General features: G+C 42.8%; 1 protein-coding gene across 1 annotated transcript; it reads right to left on the reverse strand.

The window, feature by feature from the left end:
* Positions 1 to 1858: 1858 nt before the first annotated feature.
* LOC148773030 (odorant-binding protein-like) lies at positions 1859 to 17263 on the reverse strand. Its single transcript, XM_088834381.1, has 6 exons — positions 17186 to 17263; positions 16575 to 16714; positions 10885 to 10952; positions 6496 to 6606; positions 4834 to 4935; positions 1859 to 1938 (listed from the first exon to the last, which is right to left on the reverse strand). Exons 1-6 carry the CDS (start codon positions 17261 to 17263, stop codon positions 1859 to 1861), a joined length of 579 nt encoding a protein of 192 aa, XP_088690507.1.
* Between the last annotated feature and the right edge of the window lie 615 nt (positions 17264 to 17878).

Genomic DNA, 17878 nt, shown 5'->3' on the forward strand with positions numbered 1-17878 from the left:
AAGCTGGTTTTAGAAAAGGCAGAGGAACCGGAGATCAAATTGTCAACATCTGCTAAATCACCGAAAAAGCAAGAGAATTCCACAAATATATAGATTTCTCCTGCATTGACTATGCCAAAGCCTTTGACTGTATGGATCAGAATAAGCTATGAAAATTCTGAAAGAGATGGGAATAGCAGACCACCTGACCTGCCTTTTCAGAAACCTGTATGCAGGTCAGGAAGCAAGAGTTAGAACTGGACATGGAACAATAGACTGGTTCCCAATATGAAAACGAGTCCGGCAAGGCTGTATATTGCCACCCTGTTTATATAATGTATTCTCAGAGTACATCATGAGAAATGCTTGGTTGGTAGAAGTACAAGCTGGAATCAAGATTATCAGGAGAAATATCAATAACCTCAGGTATGCAGATGACACCACTGTTATGGCAGAAAGTGAAGAGGAACTAAAGAGCCTCTTGATGAAAGTGAAAGAGGAGAGTGAAAAAGTTGGCTTAAATCCCAACATTCAGAAAACCAAAATCATGGCATCTGGTTCCATCACTTCATGGGAACTTGATGGGGAAACAGTGGAAACAGTGTCAAACTGTATTTTTTGGGTTCCAAAATCACTGCAGATGGTGATTGTAGCCATAGAATGGAAAGACGCTTACTCATTGGAAGGAAAGTTATGACCCACCTACAGAGCATATTAAAAAGCAGAAATATTATTTTGTCAACTAAGGTCCGTCTAGCCAAGGCTATGGATTTTCCCGTGGTCATGTATGGATGCGAGTTGGACTATAAAAGAGAGCTGAGCACTGAAGAATTGATGCTTTTGAACTGTGGTGTTGGAGAAGACTCTTGAAAGTCCCTTGCAATGCAAGGAGATCCAAGCAGTCCATCTTAAATGAGATCAGTCCAGGGTTTTCCTTGGAAGGACTGAAGCTGAAGCTGAAGCTTCAATAGTTTGGCCACCTCAAATGAAGAGTTGACTCACTGGGAAAGACCCTTATGCTGGTATCGATTGAGGGCAGGAGGAGAAGTGGCCGACAGAGGATCAGATGGCTGGATGGCATCACCGACTCAATGAGCATGAGTTTGGGTGAACTCCGGAGGTTGGTGATGGACAGGGAGGCCTGGCATGCTGCGATTCATGGGGTCGCAAAGATTCAGAGATGACTGAATAATTGAACTGAACAGAACAGTAATGTCATCCTACGCTTTCTGTGCACAAGCCTTAGTGAGTGGAATGTATTTTCCTTTCTTGGGAATGAATAAGATGCATTTTAGACACTTTCTTTGATCAGACTGACCCCTTCCGAACAAGAGACAGAAAGTGAAGGTGTTAGTCGCTCAGGCCTGTCCATCTCTTTAGCATGCTATGGACTGTAGCCAACTAGGCTCCTCTGTCCATGGCATTCTTCACTGGAGTGGGTTACCGTTTCCTCTTCCCGAGGATCTTCCTCACCCAAGGATAGACCTTGGGTCTTCTGCATTTCATTCAGATTCTTTACCATCTGATCCATCAGAGAAGCCCGTATGGTGGAGGATCCATAACTCTGCCCCATGATGCTTTAGTCTCCTTTCTCCCTCTTGCCTGGACACCTGAGGGCATATCTACCAAATCTATTTAAGGATCGTCTCTGATGAACCCCTGTCCTATGAAAGGCACAGTTTCCTGGATACTTAATGTGGACATTTGTGTGTTTTAAATGAGTTGACTTTTGCACAGACATGCGTGTGCAGGGCAGATATTGAATCGATTTATTTAAACCCTCAGCAATCTAATAACATGAATGAAGACATGATGTCGTGACGGGGAGCGATGAGGTGGAAGAGGGAGTGTGAGTGTGAAGAGAGCAGGATCATGTTAATCAGGAACCAGGAAAGTCGTCTTCGTGTTGTTGATCTTCATTCCACGGAGACAAGGATATGATGGTCTCAGTGAATCTTTCTGTTGGTGAATAAAAGAGAACCAGAGGTTTGCTAGAGTCGACCATATGATGGCTGACAGGGGTGAGCCTCAGGCAGTCAGCTGTCCAGGGTACAGGGAGTTGGTTGCTGATCCAGTGTCCAATTCCAGATGGACCTCAACACTCCACATCTCTGTGACAGCAAGTTCCCTGTGGAATTGTCCCTAGGATGTACACAAGGTTGGAAATTTCCCATCGGGGATTGATTCCATGAGTAATGATTTCACAATGCATGTACATCTTCACCTAGTGGTGAGTTAAAGGCTCGGTATTTACAGCAGACAACTCTAATCCTGCAACTTTTGTCGTTTGGGTCCTCAAGAATTAACTTCTTTACTTTTTTAAGTTTATAGTTGATGATCAATGTTGCATTTATTTCAGGTGTACAGCCAAGTGATTATACATACAAAACCTAAGATCGATTTTTTTTTTCAGATTCTTTTCCCATTTAGGTTTTACAGAGTATTGCGTACAGTCCCCTGTGCTATGCAGTTGAAAATTGTTCTCTATCCATCCTGTATATAATAGTTTGCATCTACTATCCCCACACTTCTCAGAGTGTAAGATATCTGCAAACGATTCAGGAGACCCAGGTTCGATCCCTGTGTTTTCAGATCCTATAGAGGAGGGAATGTCTACCCTCTCCAGCATTTTTACCTACAGAATCCCATGCACAGAAGAGTCTGCAAGGCTATGGTGCATGGGTCACAGAGATTCGGACATGACTGAGCAACTAGTCCTTTCTTTCACTTTCTCTTGTCAACCACAAACCTCCCGATTCTTCTCTTCCCAAAGTTCCTCTGACTTGACAACCACAAGTTTGTTCTCCACGTCTGTGAGCCTGTTTCCATTTTGTAAATAATTTCCTCCATGTCATGGTTTAGATTCAAAGCAGAAGTGATATCTATGCAAAAGTGAAAGTCACTCTGTCGTGTGCAACTCTCGGTGAGCCCTTGGACTGTAGCCCACCAGGTTCCTGTCTCCATGGAGAATCTCCAGGCAAGAATATTAGAGTGTGCTACCATTTCACATCCCAGGGGATCTTCCTGAAACAAGGATCAAATGTGGGTCTCCTGAATTGTTGGCAAATATGTGACATCTGAACCATGGCCTTGTATCTACACTAAATGAAAGGTGGACTCTAAAGAAAGCTGAGCGCCAAGGAATTGATGCTTTTGAACTGTGGAGTTGGAGAAGACCCTTGAGAGTCCCTTGGACTGCTAGGAGATCCAACCAGTCCACCCTAAAGGAAATCAGTCTTGACATTCATTGAAAATACTGATGAAGAAGCTATAACTCTAATACTTTGGCCACCTAATGCGAATAAATAACCTATTTGAAAACATCCTGATGCTGGGGATGATTGGAGGCGTTGGAGACGGGGAGGAGAAAGGATGAGATGGTTGGATGTCATCACTGGCTTAATGGACATGAGATAGAGCAAGCTTCGACAGTTCATGATGGACAGGGAGCCCTGGAATATGGCAGTCCATGCGTTAACAAAGAGTTGGATATGACAATTAGTGAACTAAACTGAAAACTATAAGTGACATTTCTGGCATTGGTCTTTCTCTTTCTGACTCTTTCACTCAGCGTGACAAATATCTTGGTCCATCCATGTTGCTGTAACTAGTGTTAGTTGCATCTTTTCTGGCTGAGTAATGCTCCATTGAATATAGGTACCACATTATTGTTATCACATTCACATGGATGCTCGTGTTTTTTAGTCACTCTTTTTGTTAAGATTCTTTCTCGACAGAGCATTAAACGTCATACTTTAGCTTAGATCAGTGTCCTTTCTGGAGGTTGTATTAGTTTAGAAAGTTTAAATATCTCCCTTTTGGAACATCTGAGAAGGAATATGTCGCAAATGCATGTTTCAGACAGTGTGGTGGGTAGGCATCTACTGTTTCTCTCTGAATCATATGAGATCAAACGCTAGTCTTGCAAAAAGTGTGAGAGTGGAAGTCACTCGGTCATCTAACTCCTTGTAATGCCATGGACCGTGACAATCCATGATATTCACCACACTAGTATACTGGAGAAACGTTTCCCTTCTCCAGGGAATCTTCCCAGCCCAGGGATCCAACCCAGGTCTCCCCCACTGAGCCACAAGTGAAGCCCAATAATACTGGAGTGGGTAGCCTTTCCATTGTCCAGCATATCCTCGAGACCCAGGAATTGATCCGGGGTCTCCTGCATTGCAGGCAGATTCTTTACCAACTGAGGTATCAGGGAAGCCCTGCTTCAGGGAAGCAGAGCTCTGTTTCATACCGATTCACTTGGGGGAGGAATGTGTGGGGACAATCACGAGGTCAGGACTGATGGAAACACTAATAATTTCCACCAACTCATGGGCATTCCTCCTTCTGTCAGATGACTCTGGTCTGCAAGATTTCTGCAGGATAAGACTCTCTCATCACAGCTGCTTGGTGTTAATTAATCAAAGTGTTTGCAATAATATGGCTCAAGAGCAGGGACATTATGGAACAAAAAATTCTTTAGTGATACATTTAAAGTGGTGGAACAAACATTTTACACATATGAAATAACAGTGTTACCTTATTGCTTCATCTGGAAGATGTAGCGTTAATAATGGACTGTGTTTACTTACGAGAGTGTCAGAGTCACTTTTTTTTCACTCCTCTGGACAGTTATCTAGGGAAAAAAAAAAATGGGAGAAATGAAAGCGCCACCGATTACTAACATTCCCCAGCATTTCCAAGTTTTCTTCCTTCCTTTCTTCCTTTGTTTTAATAACGGATCTTAAAAGAGATTACTTGTGGAAGAAGACATTTTGAATAAGTTGACTTGTTTTCTGGTTTATACACACCAGGTGAATGGTATGGGCAGGGGAAAAAGTATAATTCCTTTACCAATGTCGAATAAGTTCAGGACATTTTCTTCCGGAATCCCTTTTTCTCTCACCGCGTTGTCGAACTTCTCTTTGTATTTCGAGTCTACATTGTTTCCTTTGCCTGTAAAATCACCGAGCAAAAAACAGAATTTTCAACCCCCGGGAACCCACGGAAATTTCTGAATCTACAGAAGAAGAAATGGAATGTGACAATCAGAGGTTCACTTGTAGAATCTAAGAGCTCTCAATGGTTCCCATGACACAAACATGTGCTTTCTGTCTTAAGAATTGACCCCAGTCCAATTTGGTGAGTAGGACACCCTACTGTTCAACATCAGGAGCTGGGCCACAAAGACCTGCAAGGATCTTCATGAATTTTGGGCTGACTCCATCCTAATATGGAACCTACTTGCTTCTCTCATCTTCCTCGCATATGTACTTACCTCTCATATGTTTTTGTACACCAAGCTTCGTAGGAACCACCTTTCTCCCCTTCCACGGACATATTCACCTGATCGCATGTAATAACAGGGCGTGATTTACTCTTTCATGAACCTACCATTCTACCCAGCAAACTTTTCTGAAATAGACACCTGTTGTCCGCATGGCACACACACCTCTTAGTGCTCCTGTGCAGTTACTTGAGGGGATATCAGTGTTCATAAGAACAATGCATTTGAAACATGGAACAGGACCAAGATATTTCTTACAAATGTCTGGTTCCAAGGTTTACAGTGCATCAGAAAACTGATATTGTATACTAGGACATACATATGGAATCTGCATATGTATGGAATCTAGAAAGATGGTACTGATAATGAACTTATTTGCAGGGCATCAGTGGGGAATCAGTCATAGAGAAGAGATGTATGTGCATGGGGAGAGGGAAGGAGATGGTGAGATGTATGGACAGAGAAATATGCAACCTGATATGACCATATGTAGAATAGATAGCCAATGGAAATTTGCTGTATGTCTCAGGGAACTCAAGCACAGGCTCTATATCAACCTAGAGGGGTGGGAGGGAGATGGGAGGCAGTTCAAAAGGGAAGGGGCATATATATACCTATTGACTACCCTGTGACTCTGCTAGTAACGAACTCTCCTGCAATGTGGCTTGATCTGTGGGTTTGGAAGTTACCCTGGAAAAAGGAAAGTCTACCGATTCCAGTATTCTGGCCTGAAGAATTCTATGGACTGTTAGTCCATGGGGTCACAAAGATTCAGACATGACTGAGCAACATTCACACAAGCATATTTAAACCTATGGCTGATTCATGTTGGTATTTGGCAGAAAACAGTACAATCTATAAAGAAGTTATCCTTCCATTAAAAAATAAATAAAATTTTAAACATGAAATAAAGTCAGTTTCATTACAGACATGGCTTGAAATATGTTGACGTATGTAAAATAAAATATTGTAGGAAAACTTCATTTTTTAAGATTTGATCACATAGGAATCATTGTGAAATGCCTGATGATGTGATATTCTCCACCGTATGGCCTCCTGTTTCTTTGTGGATTACCTTCCAGGAACCTTAATTTGGTGAGCATAAACACGCAGGCCTTGCACCCTGAATATGGAATGCTGTCAGCACCTCCTTATATTCTGAATGAAAATCCTGACAGTGTATGTGTTACATGACAATGGTTATGGGAATTTTAGAATATCATACCTACCAAATAATCCCACCAGTTCTGTCTCCTTGCCATGTCCATCCACGTTGACATCATACACTAAGAGCCTGTTCTCGTCCCCACTAAGGAGTTGAAATTCATTGTGACCCGCGTCTGTGAGAGAGAGAAAAGATACAAACAGCCCCACCTTGACTTGTTGTTAGTTAGATTATTGTGGCACACGGTGAGTATGAAGAACGTCCATCGTGTATGGACCCACTCACTTCATGCTGCACAGAACGCTACCGTTAACCATGGCAACAGAAGGAGGTATGATTTTCCTCATCCCCACCTTTTCCTACAATTAACCAGTCACTCCTTGCTGTCTTACTAAGATGCTTTATAGAGTGTGTTCTGAGAAGCCTAAGATGCTTTATAGAACGTGTGTGCTGATAAACCTAACAGATTCTTTTCCTGCATTTATAATTAATTATTTTTGATTTGCTGAGTCTTCCCTGCTGCCCGTGGGCTTTCTCCACTTGTGGTGACGGTGGAGTACAGTCTAATTGTGGTGTGCGGGCTTCTCACTGCAGTGGCTTCTCTTGTTGCTGAGCATAGGCGCTGGGGTGCATGAGCTTCTGTAGTTACAGTTCGGGGTTCTAGAGAGCAGGATCAGTAGTTGTGGTACATGAGCGTAGTTCCCACACGGCATGTGGGATCTTCTTGGACAAGGGACTGAACCTATGTTTCCTGCCCTGGCTGGCAGATTCTTATGCGCGGGACCACCAGGGAAGTCCCCGAGAGTGTTTTAAGCAGCATACACATATTATCCAATCCAGGTTCAAAAATTATTTGTATTGCTGTGACCCCAGCCATGGAATTGGTTTCTATTGGCCAATGTCAGCCTACCTTGTGTTCATCACCTTCTGTTCCTGAGTGGCTACATCAGGCAGGCCACCTTTTGAGCACTTTAAGTATTGTGTTTCCTGAGCCCCTCACACTGGGGTATGACACAGCCCCCTGCCGTGTCTGTTGGTGTGAAGACAGCTTACCTGCTGGGACAGGTAGGCAGTGACCTCCTAGTGGTGAGCTCCTTCCCCACCTGGAGCGCTGCCCCTCCGCTCTGCCCTGCCCGCGTGTCTGGACAAGAAGCAGCTCTGACCTACTGTGTGTCACCGCCACATCCCCTATGTCCATTCTCTCTCTCCTGGCCTCCGTCTCACCTTCCTGCAATCACTCAGCAACATGGAATGTAAAAATGCACATCTGTATTCCCGAAGCCTGCAAACACCACTGCTCAGTGTCTGAGCCACTGAAAATTATCAGTGTGCATAAAAAAAAATAAAAGAAGGTATCCAAAGCAGCTTCAGACTCTCATAGCCCTGACAAGAATATGCAATTTTCCCAAGGCCATGCTGAGTCCACCAGCCTTGCTCACATTGAGACAGCTTAATTCAGACTATGAATGTCCTCAGATTATCAGTGACCACTTGTGGTTCACCATGGATTTACCAAGGTGGACATAGCAACATCAATGAATTGACTGTGATGTTAATGAAGGTGATAGGAAAGTGAGAGCAAACCTATCTTCAGGGCGTCAGGTCACCATCAAGGCCACTGCTGGTAACTGGGCCTGAGGTAGCTTCACTTCACTGTTTGTAAACAAACCTGAAGGCTGCACTGGCTGGCCCCCTAGAGACCTTCCAAGAAGTCTTGCACTTCTGTTGTCTTCCTTCTTAAGTCACTGTATAAAATTCAAGCCTAAATGGATTGCAAAAATGGAGAAGAGTAAAGACAGTGGAAGCGTTCATGATTTGGCCAAAAGAAACCGTATAGTGGGAATATGAGAAATGAAAGCACAATTTTGAAAACCTCAAATGTCAGAAGCTATCCAGCAAAGTATGTGGAAATATTTCAGGCATGAATTTTACTAATTTGTGGCTATGCCATATGTACTGTGTGACTTCTTCGTTTAGGAAAGGGTTGTGATCACATATTGATATGTTTAAATTTTAATCAAACATGATTCCTTTAGGCTGTGTGAAAATAATAATGTTTTTTAGGGTCATTATAAAGAGCTCAGAGATACAAACTTAGCCACCATGCCCATTGCATTGTATAGAAGCTGCCTTTATGATTGAACTCTCGATGATTTCCTTGAGTTCAAGTTCCTCCATCTAACTTTGAATGGACTAAGATATTATAAGATTGTTTTTAAAAAGTGATGCTCGGGGCTGGTGAACTGGGATGAACCAGAGGGATGGGATGAGGAGGGAGGTGGGAGGCGGGTTCAAGATGGGGAACACATGTACACCCGGAGCAGATTCATGTCAATGTATGGCAAAACCAATACAATAATGTAAAGTAATTAGCCTCCAATTAAAATTTAAAATAATTTTTAAAAACGTGAATGGCACTAATGTGCCATCTCAGTATAGACCCCGTGATCTCAGTTCATAAACCAGTTGTAAATTATCTGTGAGATTCCTACAAAATAGAAATTATACACTCATGATTAGCCACGTTGTTCTCGTTGATATTAAATCGCTATGTCATGTCTGACTCTCCATGACCCCATGAACTGTACTGCACCAAGTTCCCTGTCCTCCATGACCTTCCAGATTTTGCTCAAATTCATGTACTTTGAATCGATACTGCCATCCAACCATATAATCCTCTGTCATCCCCTTGTACTCCCGCCTTTAAATTTTCCCAGCATAAGGGTCTTTTCCAATGAGTCAGTTCTTTCCATCAGGTGGCCAACGTACTGGGACGTCAGCTTCAGCATCGGTCCTTCCAATGAATATTCAGGACTGGTTTCCTTTAGAATGGACTGGTTTGATCTCCTTGCAGTCCAAGTCATTCTCAAGAGTCTTCTGCACCACCACCATTCAAAAGCGTCTGTTCTTTGGTGCGCAGCCTTCTTTATGGTCCAACGCTCAAATCCATACATAAATGTGGGAAAAAAAATAAACATACTGTTGACTAAACGGACCTTTGTTGGCAAAGTGATGTATCTGCATTTTAATAAGCTCTCTTGGGTTGTCATAGCCTTCTTTCCAAATATCAGTTATCTTTAACTACGTGGCTGAAGTCACAATCCACAGAGATTTTCGAGTCCAAGAATAGAAAATCTGTCACTGCGTCCACTCTTGCACTTTCTATTTGCCATAAAGTGAGGGGACTGGAGGCCAAGATCTTTCTGGTTTTGAATGTTGAGTTTGAGACCAGCTTTTTCAGTCTCCTCTTGCCCCGTTATCATGAGACTCCTTAGTTCCTCTTCATTCTCTTCCATAAAGTTGTATCATCTGCATATCTGATGCTGTTGCTATTACTTCCAGCAGTCTTGATACCAGCTGGTCATTCATCCAGCCTGACACTCAGCATGATGTACTCTGTATATATGTTATAGAAGTCGCATGACCGTATATACTATCTTGTATTCTTTTCCAAATCTTGAACCAATCTGTTGTTGCGTGTCCAGTTCTCACTATTGCTGACTGATCCACATACAGGTTTCTCTGAAGCCTCGTAAGGCAATCCAGGATTACCATATCTTGAAGAATTTTCCACAGTTTGTTGTGATCCACAAAGTGAAAAGTTTTACCATAGTCAATGAAGCAGGAAAAAAATTGTTTTTTTTTTCTGAAACTGCCTTGCTTTCTCCATGATCCAGTGAATGTTGACACTTTGATCGGGTTCATCTGCCTTTTCCAAATAAAGCCTATATTTCTGGAAGTTGTCTGATCATGTACCGTTGAATCTTGACTTGAAGGATATTGAGCACTCACTGGAAAAGACTCTGATGCTGGGAAGGATTGGGGGAGGGAGGGGAAGGATTGGGGAAGGGAGGAGAAGGGGACGACAGAGAATGAAATGGCTGGATGGCATCACCGACTCGATGCACATGAGTTTGAGTGAACTCTGGGAGTTGGTGATGGACAGGGAGGCCTGGCGTACTATGATTCATGGGGTCGCAAAGGGTCGGACACGACTGAGGGACTGATCTGAACTGAACTGAACCTTGCTCGCATGTGAAGTGAGCATAGCCGTGCGGTAGTTTGAACATTGTTTGTCATGGTCCTTCTTGGAGATTGAAATGGAAACTGACCTTTTCTAGTTCTGTGGCCACTGCCAAGGTTTCCAAAGTTGCTGACACATTGCTTGCAGCCCTTTAACAGCATCAGTTTTTAGGATTTTAAAGAGCACAGCTTGAATTCTGTCACCTCCACTAACATTGTTTCATAATGCTTACTAAGACCCACTTAACTTCTAAGTCTAGGATCTCTGGATCTGGTCTCCCTGAGTAACACTCCGTTGAGGGAAGGCTATCCAGTCCCTGACCTCTGATTTTTAGTGGGAGTAGAATTCAGGTGTATGGGGTTAGTGAAGAAAGCTGAGACCAAGATTTCTACCTGAACGTCATCTTTCCAGTGAAACTTCCATACTTACAGTCAATAGCATAAACGTTTCCTTCCTTTGTGCCTGAGACGTATTTTTCTATGCATTCTCCGTTCTTCCTTAAAAACAAAATATATTCATGTTGTTTGATTAACATAATAAAAATTTGGATTCTTTCTGTATGTCACCCAAGAATATGTGTCAGGTATCACCTCAGTGCTGGTGAACAATTTGACCTTCAAAAGAGACGAAATATGTTTTCTGAGATCCAGCATATATCAATCGGCAAGGATGATTTGTCTACCCGCTTAGTCTGACTAGTAGTTCCAAAGATAACCACAGACACAAAGCAGGTCGTGTGTAAAGCAATAACTGTTGCGAAATCTAGAATTTTAGGAAGAAAGGAAAAGAATGAACTTTTCCTTTATATGGATTCTGAAAACTGAGAGGCTTAGCCATCAAGACAAACCTTGAGCATGGTCACAACCCTGGCAGTGATTCATTAGACAATGACAGTGAAAGGGTTTGTCACTCAGTTGTGTCTGACTCTCTGCGACCCCATGGACTGTAGCCCACCAATCTCCTCCTCTGTTGTGGGAAACTCCAGGCAAGAAGACTGGAGTGGGCTGCCATTTCCTTCTGCATGGGAATTTCCTGACCCAGAGATGGAATCCGGGTCTCCTGCATTACAGGAAGATTCTTTACCCTCTGAGACACCAGGGAAAGCCCTTATTAGACAATATGAGAGACACCAGGCCTTATTAGACAACATGAAATCCACCAGGCTTTCTTTCACAATATACGAGGCCCCAGGGAAGCCCTCATTAGACAATATGAGAGCCCAAAATCACACAATTTAAAAAAAGTTTAATTTTCTCCAAACACACACTCTTCCTCCATCACAATACCATATGAGGATTAAACTTGAAAGACAAGTGTCTGTATACAGACATATTTCACACTCACACGGACACTTAACAAGTAAACACTTTAGTACACACGATGTGTTTGTACGATATCATGAAGAAATTTTTGGATACACTATATGATAAGTATATATTGTCAGCTCTATAACAGGAATACGTGGCTTCACATATGTCCTCTGTATATGTATGTGAAAAAGGTGTATTTGGCCCATTTAAAGAATTTTCATTAATCAAATACTAAAAGGGAAATAACTCTACAGGGACTGGATTAATTTTGGAACAGACACCTAGGAAAAGAATGCCCACAGTGAAGTGTGGTGAGTGTTCTTAGTCATTGAAAGTGAAAGTGAAAGTCACTCAGTCATGTTACCTCTTTGCGACCCCATGAACTATAGATTCCATGGAATTCTCCAGGCCAGAATACGGGAGTTGGTAGCCCATCCCTTCTCCAGTGCATCTTCCTGACCCAGGAATTGAACCAGGGTCTCCTGCATTGCAGGCAGATTCTTTACCACCTCAGCTATCAGGGAAGCCCTCTGAGTCATTAGGGAATTGAAAGGCATTGAACTCACTGAAAAACAACCACAAAGTGGGAACACAGCAATTATCCAACATAACTGCAAATACAAAAAAAATTTTATCTGAGCAGACAAACTCCTTTCATTTGGCTTGGAAAACGTGATTCCTTGCATATACAGACACTGATAACTGTTTTAAATTTTGTGCTGAGAGAGGAAGGTGGGGAAGATGATTCAGACTGCATAATTTTCTCACGTGAAGAGCCAAAACTTTTGCAATATGCTGATCTGTTCTTACCTCTGGCTCTAGGCATAGACATTTAATGATAAGTAAAGAAAAGGACAGTATGAAAAGGCAAAAAATAGGACACTGGAAGGTGAACTCCCTAGGTCGGTAGGTGCACAGTATGGTACTGGAGATCAGTAGAGAAAGAAGTCCAGAAAGAATGAAGGGATGGCAAAAACAACGCCCATTTGGGGGTGTTACTGGTGATAGAAGTAAGGTCCGATGCTGTAAAGAGCAATATTGCATAGGAACCTGGACTCTTAGGTGCATGAATCAAGACAAATTGGAAGTGGTCAAAAAAGAGACGGCAAGAGTGAACATTGACACTCTAGGAATCAGTGAACTACAATGGACTGGAATGGGTGAATATTAACTCAGATGAACAATAAACCTACCACTGTGAGCAGGAATCCCTTAGAAGCAATGGAGTAGCCATCATGGTCAACAAAAGAGTCTAGAATTCAGAACTTTGATGCAATCTCAAAAACGACAGAAAGATCTCTGTTCATTTCCAAGGCAAACCAATCAACAGTACGGTAATCCAAGTCTATGCCCCAACCAGTAACATTGAAGAAGCTGAAATAGAATGGCTTTATGAGGACATACAAGACGTTTTAGAACTAGCATCTTAAAAAGAATTCCTTTTCATTATAAGCGACTGGAATGGAAAAGTTGGAAGTCAAGAAGCACCTGGAGTAACAAGCACATTTGGCCTTGGAGTACAGAATGAAGCAGTGCAAAGGCTAATAAGCTTTGCGAAGAGAACGAACTGGTTATAGCAAACAGCCTCTTTCAACAGCACAAGAGAAGACTCTACATATGGACATCACCAGATGGCCAACACTGAGATCAGATAGATTATGTTCTTTCAGCCCAAGATGGAGAAGTTGTATACAGTCCGGCAAAAGAAGAGTGGGACCTGACTGTGGCTCAGATCATGAACTCCATATTGCCAAATTCTGACTTAAATTGAAGAAAGTAGGGAAAACATTTAGACCATTCAGATATGACCTAAATCAAATGCCTTATCATTAAACAGTGGAAGTGAGAAATAGATTTCAGGGACTAGATCTGATACACAGAGTCCCTGATGAAGTATGGAAAGAGGTTCGTGACATTGCATGGGAGACAGGGAGCAAGATCATCCCCAAGGTAAAGAAATGAATAAAAGCAAAATGGCTGTCTGAAGGGCCTTACAAATAGCTGTAAAAAGAAGAGAAGCAAAAAGCAAAGGAGAAAAAGACAGATATACCCATTTGCATGCAGAGTTCCAAAGAATAGCAGGGAGAGATAAGAAAGCCTTCCTCAGTGGTCAGTGCAAAGAAATAGAGGAAAATCATATAATGCGAAAGACTAGCGATCTCTTCAAGAAAAGTAGAGATACTAAGGGAACATCCCATGCAAAGATGGGCACAATAAAGACAGAAATGGACCGAACAGAAGCAGAAGATATAAAGAAGACGTGGCAAGAATACACAGAAAACTGTACAAAAAAGACCTTTTTGGCCCAGATATCATGATGGTGTGATCACTGACCAGGAGCCAGACATCCAGGAATGTGAAGTGAAGATGGCCCACGGAAGCATCACTATGAACAAAGCTAGTGGAGGTGATGCAATTCCAGTTGAGCTATCTCAAATACTAAATGATGATGCTATGAAAGTGCTGCAGTCAATATGGCAATAAATTTGGACTACTCAGCAGTGGCCACAGGACAGGAAAATGCCAGCTTTCAACCCAATGCCAAAAGAAGGGAATAGCAAAGAATGCTCAAATTACCAAACAATCGAACTCATCTCACACACTAGCAAAGTAATGCTCAAAATTCTCCAAGACAGACTTCAACAAGTCATGAACCGTGAACTTCCAGAAGTTCCAGAATGTTTTAGAAAAGGCAGAGGAACCAGAGAACAATTTGACAACATCTGCTGGATCATCAAAAAAGCAAAAGAGTTCCATAAAAGCATCTATTTCGAGTTAACTGACTAGGCCCAAAGCCTTTGTCTGTGTGAATCACAATAAAATGTGGAAATTCTTAAAGAGGTGGAAATACCGGGCCATCTGACCTCCCTCTTGAGAAACGTATATGCAGGTCAGGAAGCAACAGTTAGAACTGGACATGGGATAACAGACTGGTTCCAAATAGGAAAAGGAGTTCGTCAAGGCTGTATCTATCACCCTGCTTATTTAACTTACATGCAGAGTACATCATGAGAAACACTGGGCTTGCAGAAGTGCAAGCTGGAATCAAGATTGCCAGGAAAAATATTAATAACCACAGATGTGCAGTTGACACCACCCTAATGGCAAAAATAAACAAGAACTAGAGAGCCTCGTGATGAAAGTGAAAGAGGAGAGTAGAAAAGTTGGCTTGAAACTCCACATTTCGAAAACTAAGATCCTGGCATTCGGTCCCATCACTTCATGTGAAATAGATGGAGAAGCAGTGGAAACAGTGTCAGACTTTATTTTTGGGGGCTCCAAAATCACTGCAGATGCTGATGGCAGACAGGAAATTAAAAGACGCTTGCTCATTGGAAGAAAGTTAAGACCAATCGAGATGGCATATTAAAAAGCAGAGACATTACTTTGCCAACAAAGGTCTATCTTGTCAAGGCTATGGTTTTTCCAGTTGTCATGTATGGATGTGAGGCTTGGACTGTAAAAAAAGCTGAGCACCAAAAAATAGATGCTTTTGAACTATGGTATTGGAGAAGATTCTTGAGAGTCCCTTGAAGTGCAAGGACACCCAACCAGTCCATCCTAAAGAAATCAGTCCTGAATATTCATTGGAAAGGCTGATGCTAAGCTGAAAGTCCAATACTCTGGCCACCTGATGTAAAGAACTGACTCCTTGGAAAAAACCCTGAAGCTGGGAAAGATTGAGGGCAAGAGGTGAATGGGACGACAGAGGATGAGATGGTTGGATGGCATTACCGTCTCAATGAACGTGAGTTTGTGTGAAGTCTGAGAGTTGTTGTTGATGGACAGGGAGGCCTGGCTTGCTGCAGTTCATGGGGTCGCAAAGAGACAGACACGACTGAGCGAATGAACTGATGCTATGAACCATATGGTTATATATAATACATAATCGGTGATATATATTTATAAAGCAATATCTCCAAGCATAAAATATTTAGTTGCTTCTGTTCTTAATACTTTTATTCCTCACAATGTATACCTGAGTTTACATATTCCGGTTTTTTTCGGGTGGGGTGGGGTGGGAGATAATGGCAGAACAAATGTGTTGATTTTTGCCATACTTTGCATGTTCCTAGCATACCACCTACATTATACCACTATACCATGTGGTATACTGGTATACCACATTCCATGAATGGTACTTGGATCTCTGTGTGTGTGTGCTTGGTTGCTCTGTCCTGTCTGAACTATTGCGAACCCTTGGACTATAGCCCAGCAGGCATCTCTGTTCATGGGATTCTCCAGGCAAGAATACTGAAGTGGGTCAACATTTCCTTCTCCTGGGGATCTTCCTGACCCAGTGATCCAACTGCTGTCAAGTGCAATGGCAGCGCCTGGAAAAGGACTTGGGAAAGTCACTAGGGGCTCTGACGACTTTGGGAAACTCAGTTATGTTGAAACCTCCCATGAGGAAGCCCGGAGGGCAGAGCTCACTGTGTGCTCTCCCCCTGTTCTCACTTCTGGGCTCAGTGGGAACCGTCTCTTAAAAATTCTGCAGGAAGGGGTCAAGCACCTGGTGGGGACTGTGTGTTCCAGGACATGAGCCTCTTCCCTCGGCTGTGTCCCTCTTTACTGTAATGAGTTGATGACAGTGAGATTCTGGTTCCCCCTCTCCGCAGAGTTTTCGGGATAATCCCTTGTGCTCACAGGGAAACTGCCCTCCCCCCAGCTCAGTATCCCTGCTCAGCCCCACAGCTCAGGGCGTCTTCCTCTCAACATCAGCCAGAGAGCTGCCTGCAGATGGAGGAGAGACACCCTCCCTCAGGCCAGAGTTTAGAGGTGTTTTCCTTTTGGGTGACTTTTACTTACTTGACATAAAAGTGCATCAGTATTGTTCCATTTTCTTCATCAAGCTCAATGTAACGCATGAAAGCGTGGAATGGCCCCCCCTCGGTGATCTTCTCTTTGTTACTGGCTGATGTGTATTGGGTCAACCATCTTCCTGTAAACTAAAAGCAAAATTCCCTTCAGAAATCTTAGTCCATCTCTGTAAATTCTGCTCGATACCATCTCTCAGGAGATTCCCTGCCCTTTCACTTAGCAGAATTTACCTATCTTTATGAACGCAGCCCTAGGTGTAAATCACGTGAAAACTCAAGTCAGGTAAAGGAAATAATTGAGGTATTACTGAGATAGCTTGAGCTATGTTGTCAAATGCAGGAGACCCAATCCAACAGCTGTGAGATCATCCACTGGTTTTGCAAGAGTAGTGAACATACATGAGAGCCGATGAATGGATGCTAGAGATGATACAGACATCACAAACAGCAGGCATAGAGCCAGTGAATGGAGCAATTTTCAGTTGCAGGGAGATGGCGAGACTTAGCAGTCCACATGACCAAACCTCGAAAAGGACACTCACACGGATACACGCTAAGAACTCCTCCCAATCTTGGACCACCGTTCAAATGCCCTGGTACCTGTGAGGCGTCTGTCTGAGCTTTACTTTGACTGGCAACAAGCAGACCGAGGACAAGACTGAAAAGCAGAGCCTTCATCTTGTTGACTCTCGTGGCCCTTCTGCTCTAGAAGTTGAGGGTGTCCCAGTGGTTGGTGATGATGCAAAAGTGCTGCCACTTTTGGAGCCTGCATCTGTTGGCGTGACACATCATGAACCAATGCTTGTTTCTCTTATGACCACAGTTAAAACAGAGGGCACCTTCAGTATCCTGGTTGGCAGAGATAAACTTTTCTGGCATTCTGTCATTTTAATAACGATATTTGTTTTAAGAGAAGCATATGTGGATGTGGGCATTTGACCTTTAAAGCGAGAAACTGCAGTACGTCCAATATTGCAAGAGGACAATTATTTATTTTTCTGCTTATCACGAGATCCAAAATGAGATGAGCTGTCCAAGGTACATATCCCTCACTTCCGCATGGTTCTGTTAGTATGCAGGTTATTGTGTAAGATTTATTTTCTAAAAGTAATGATTGACTGTGTGGTTTATCCAAGGGAACACCATTTCCAAAGAGACCCTTGGAAAGAATCCTATTATTCTGAGGTGGGGAGCAGGTCAGCACAGAGTATTTGTAACCTTCTCCTGCCCCAATGTGGGCTTTTTTCTCCTAAGTAGTAAGAGGTCGTTCTGGTAATGCACTGCTTCAAGTCA

This window comes from Moschus berezovskii, chromosome Y (genome assembly GCF_049115385.1).
Source record: "Moschus berezovskii isolate FMDL1 chromosome Y, NW_MosBer_1.0, whole genome shotgun sequence".
Lineage (NCBI taxonomy): Eukaryota > Metazoa > Chordata > Mammalia > Artiodactyla > Moschidae > Moschus > Moschus berezovskii.

Bases quoted from the DNA above. Each gene is read 5' to 3' on its own strand.
- LOC148773030 (XM_088834381.1), bottom strand. From the start codon at position 17,263: ATGAAGGCTCTGCTTTTCAGTCTTGTCCTCGGTCTGCTTGTTGCCAGT. The intron at 10,953-16,574 runs GTAAGTAAAAGT...TTTGTTTTTAAG, and splicing joins CTGATGCACTTTTATGTCAA to GAAGAACGGAGAATGCATAG. The intron at 4,936-6,495 runs GTAGGTATGATA...GTGATTTTACAG, and splicing joins AGAACTGGTGGGATTATTTG to GCAAAGGAAACAATGTAGAC.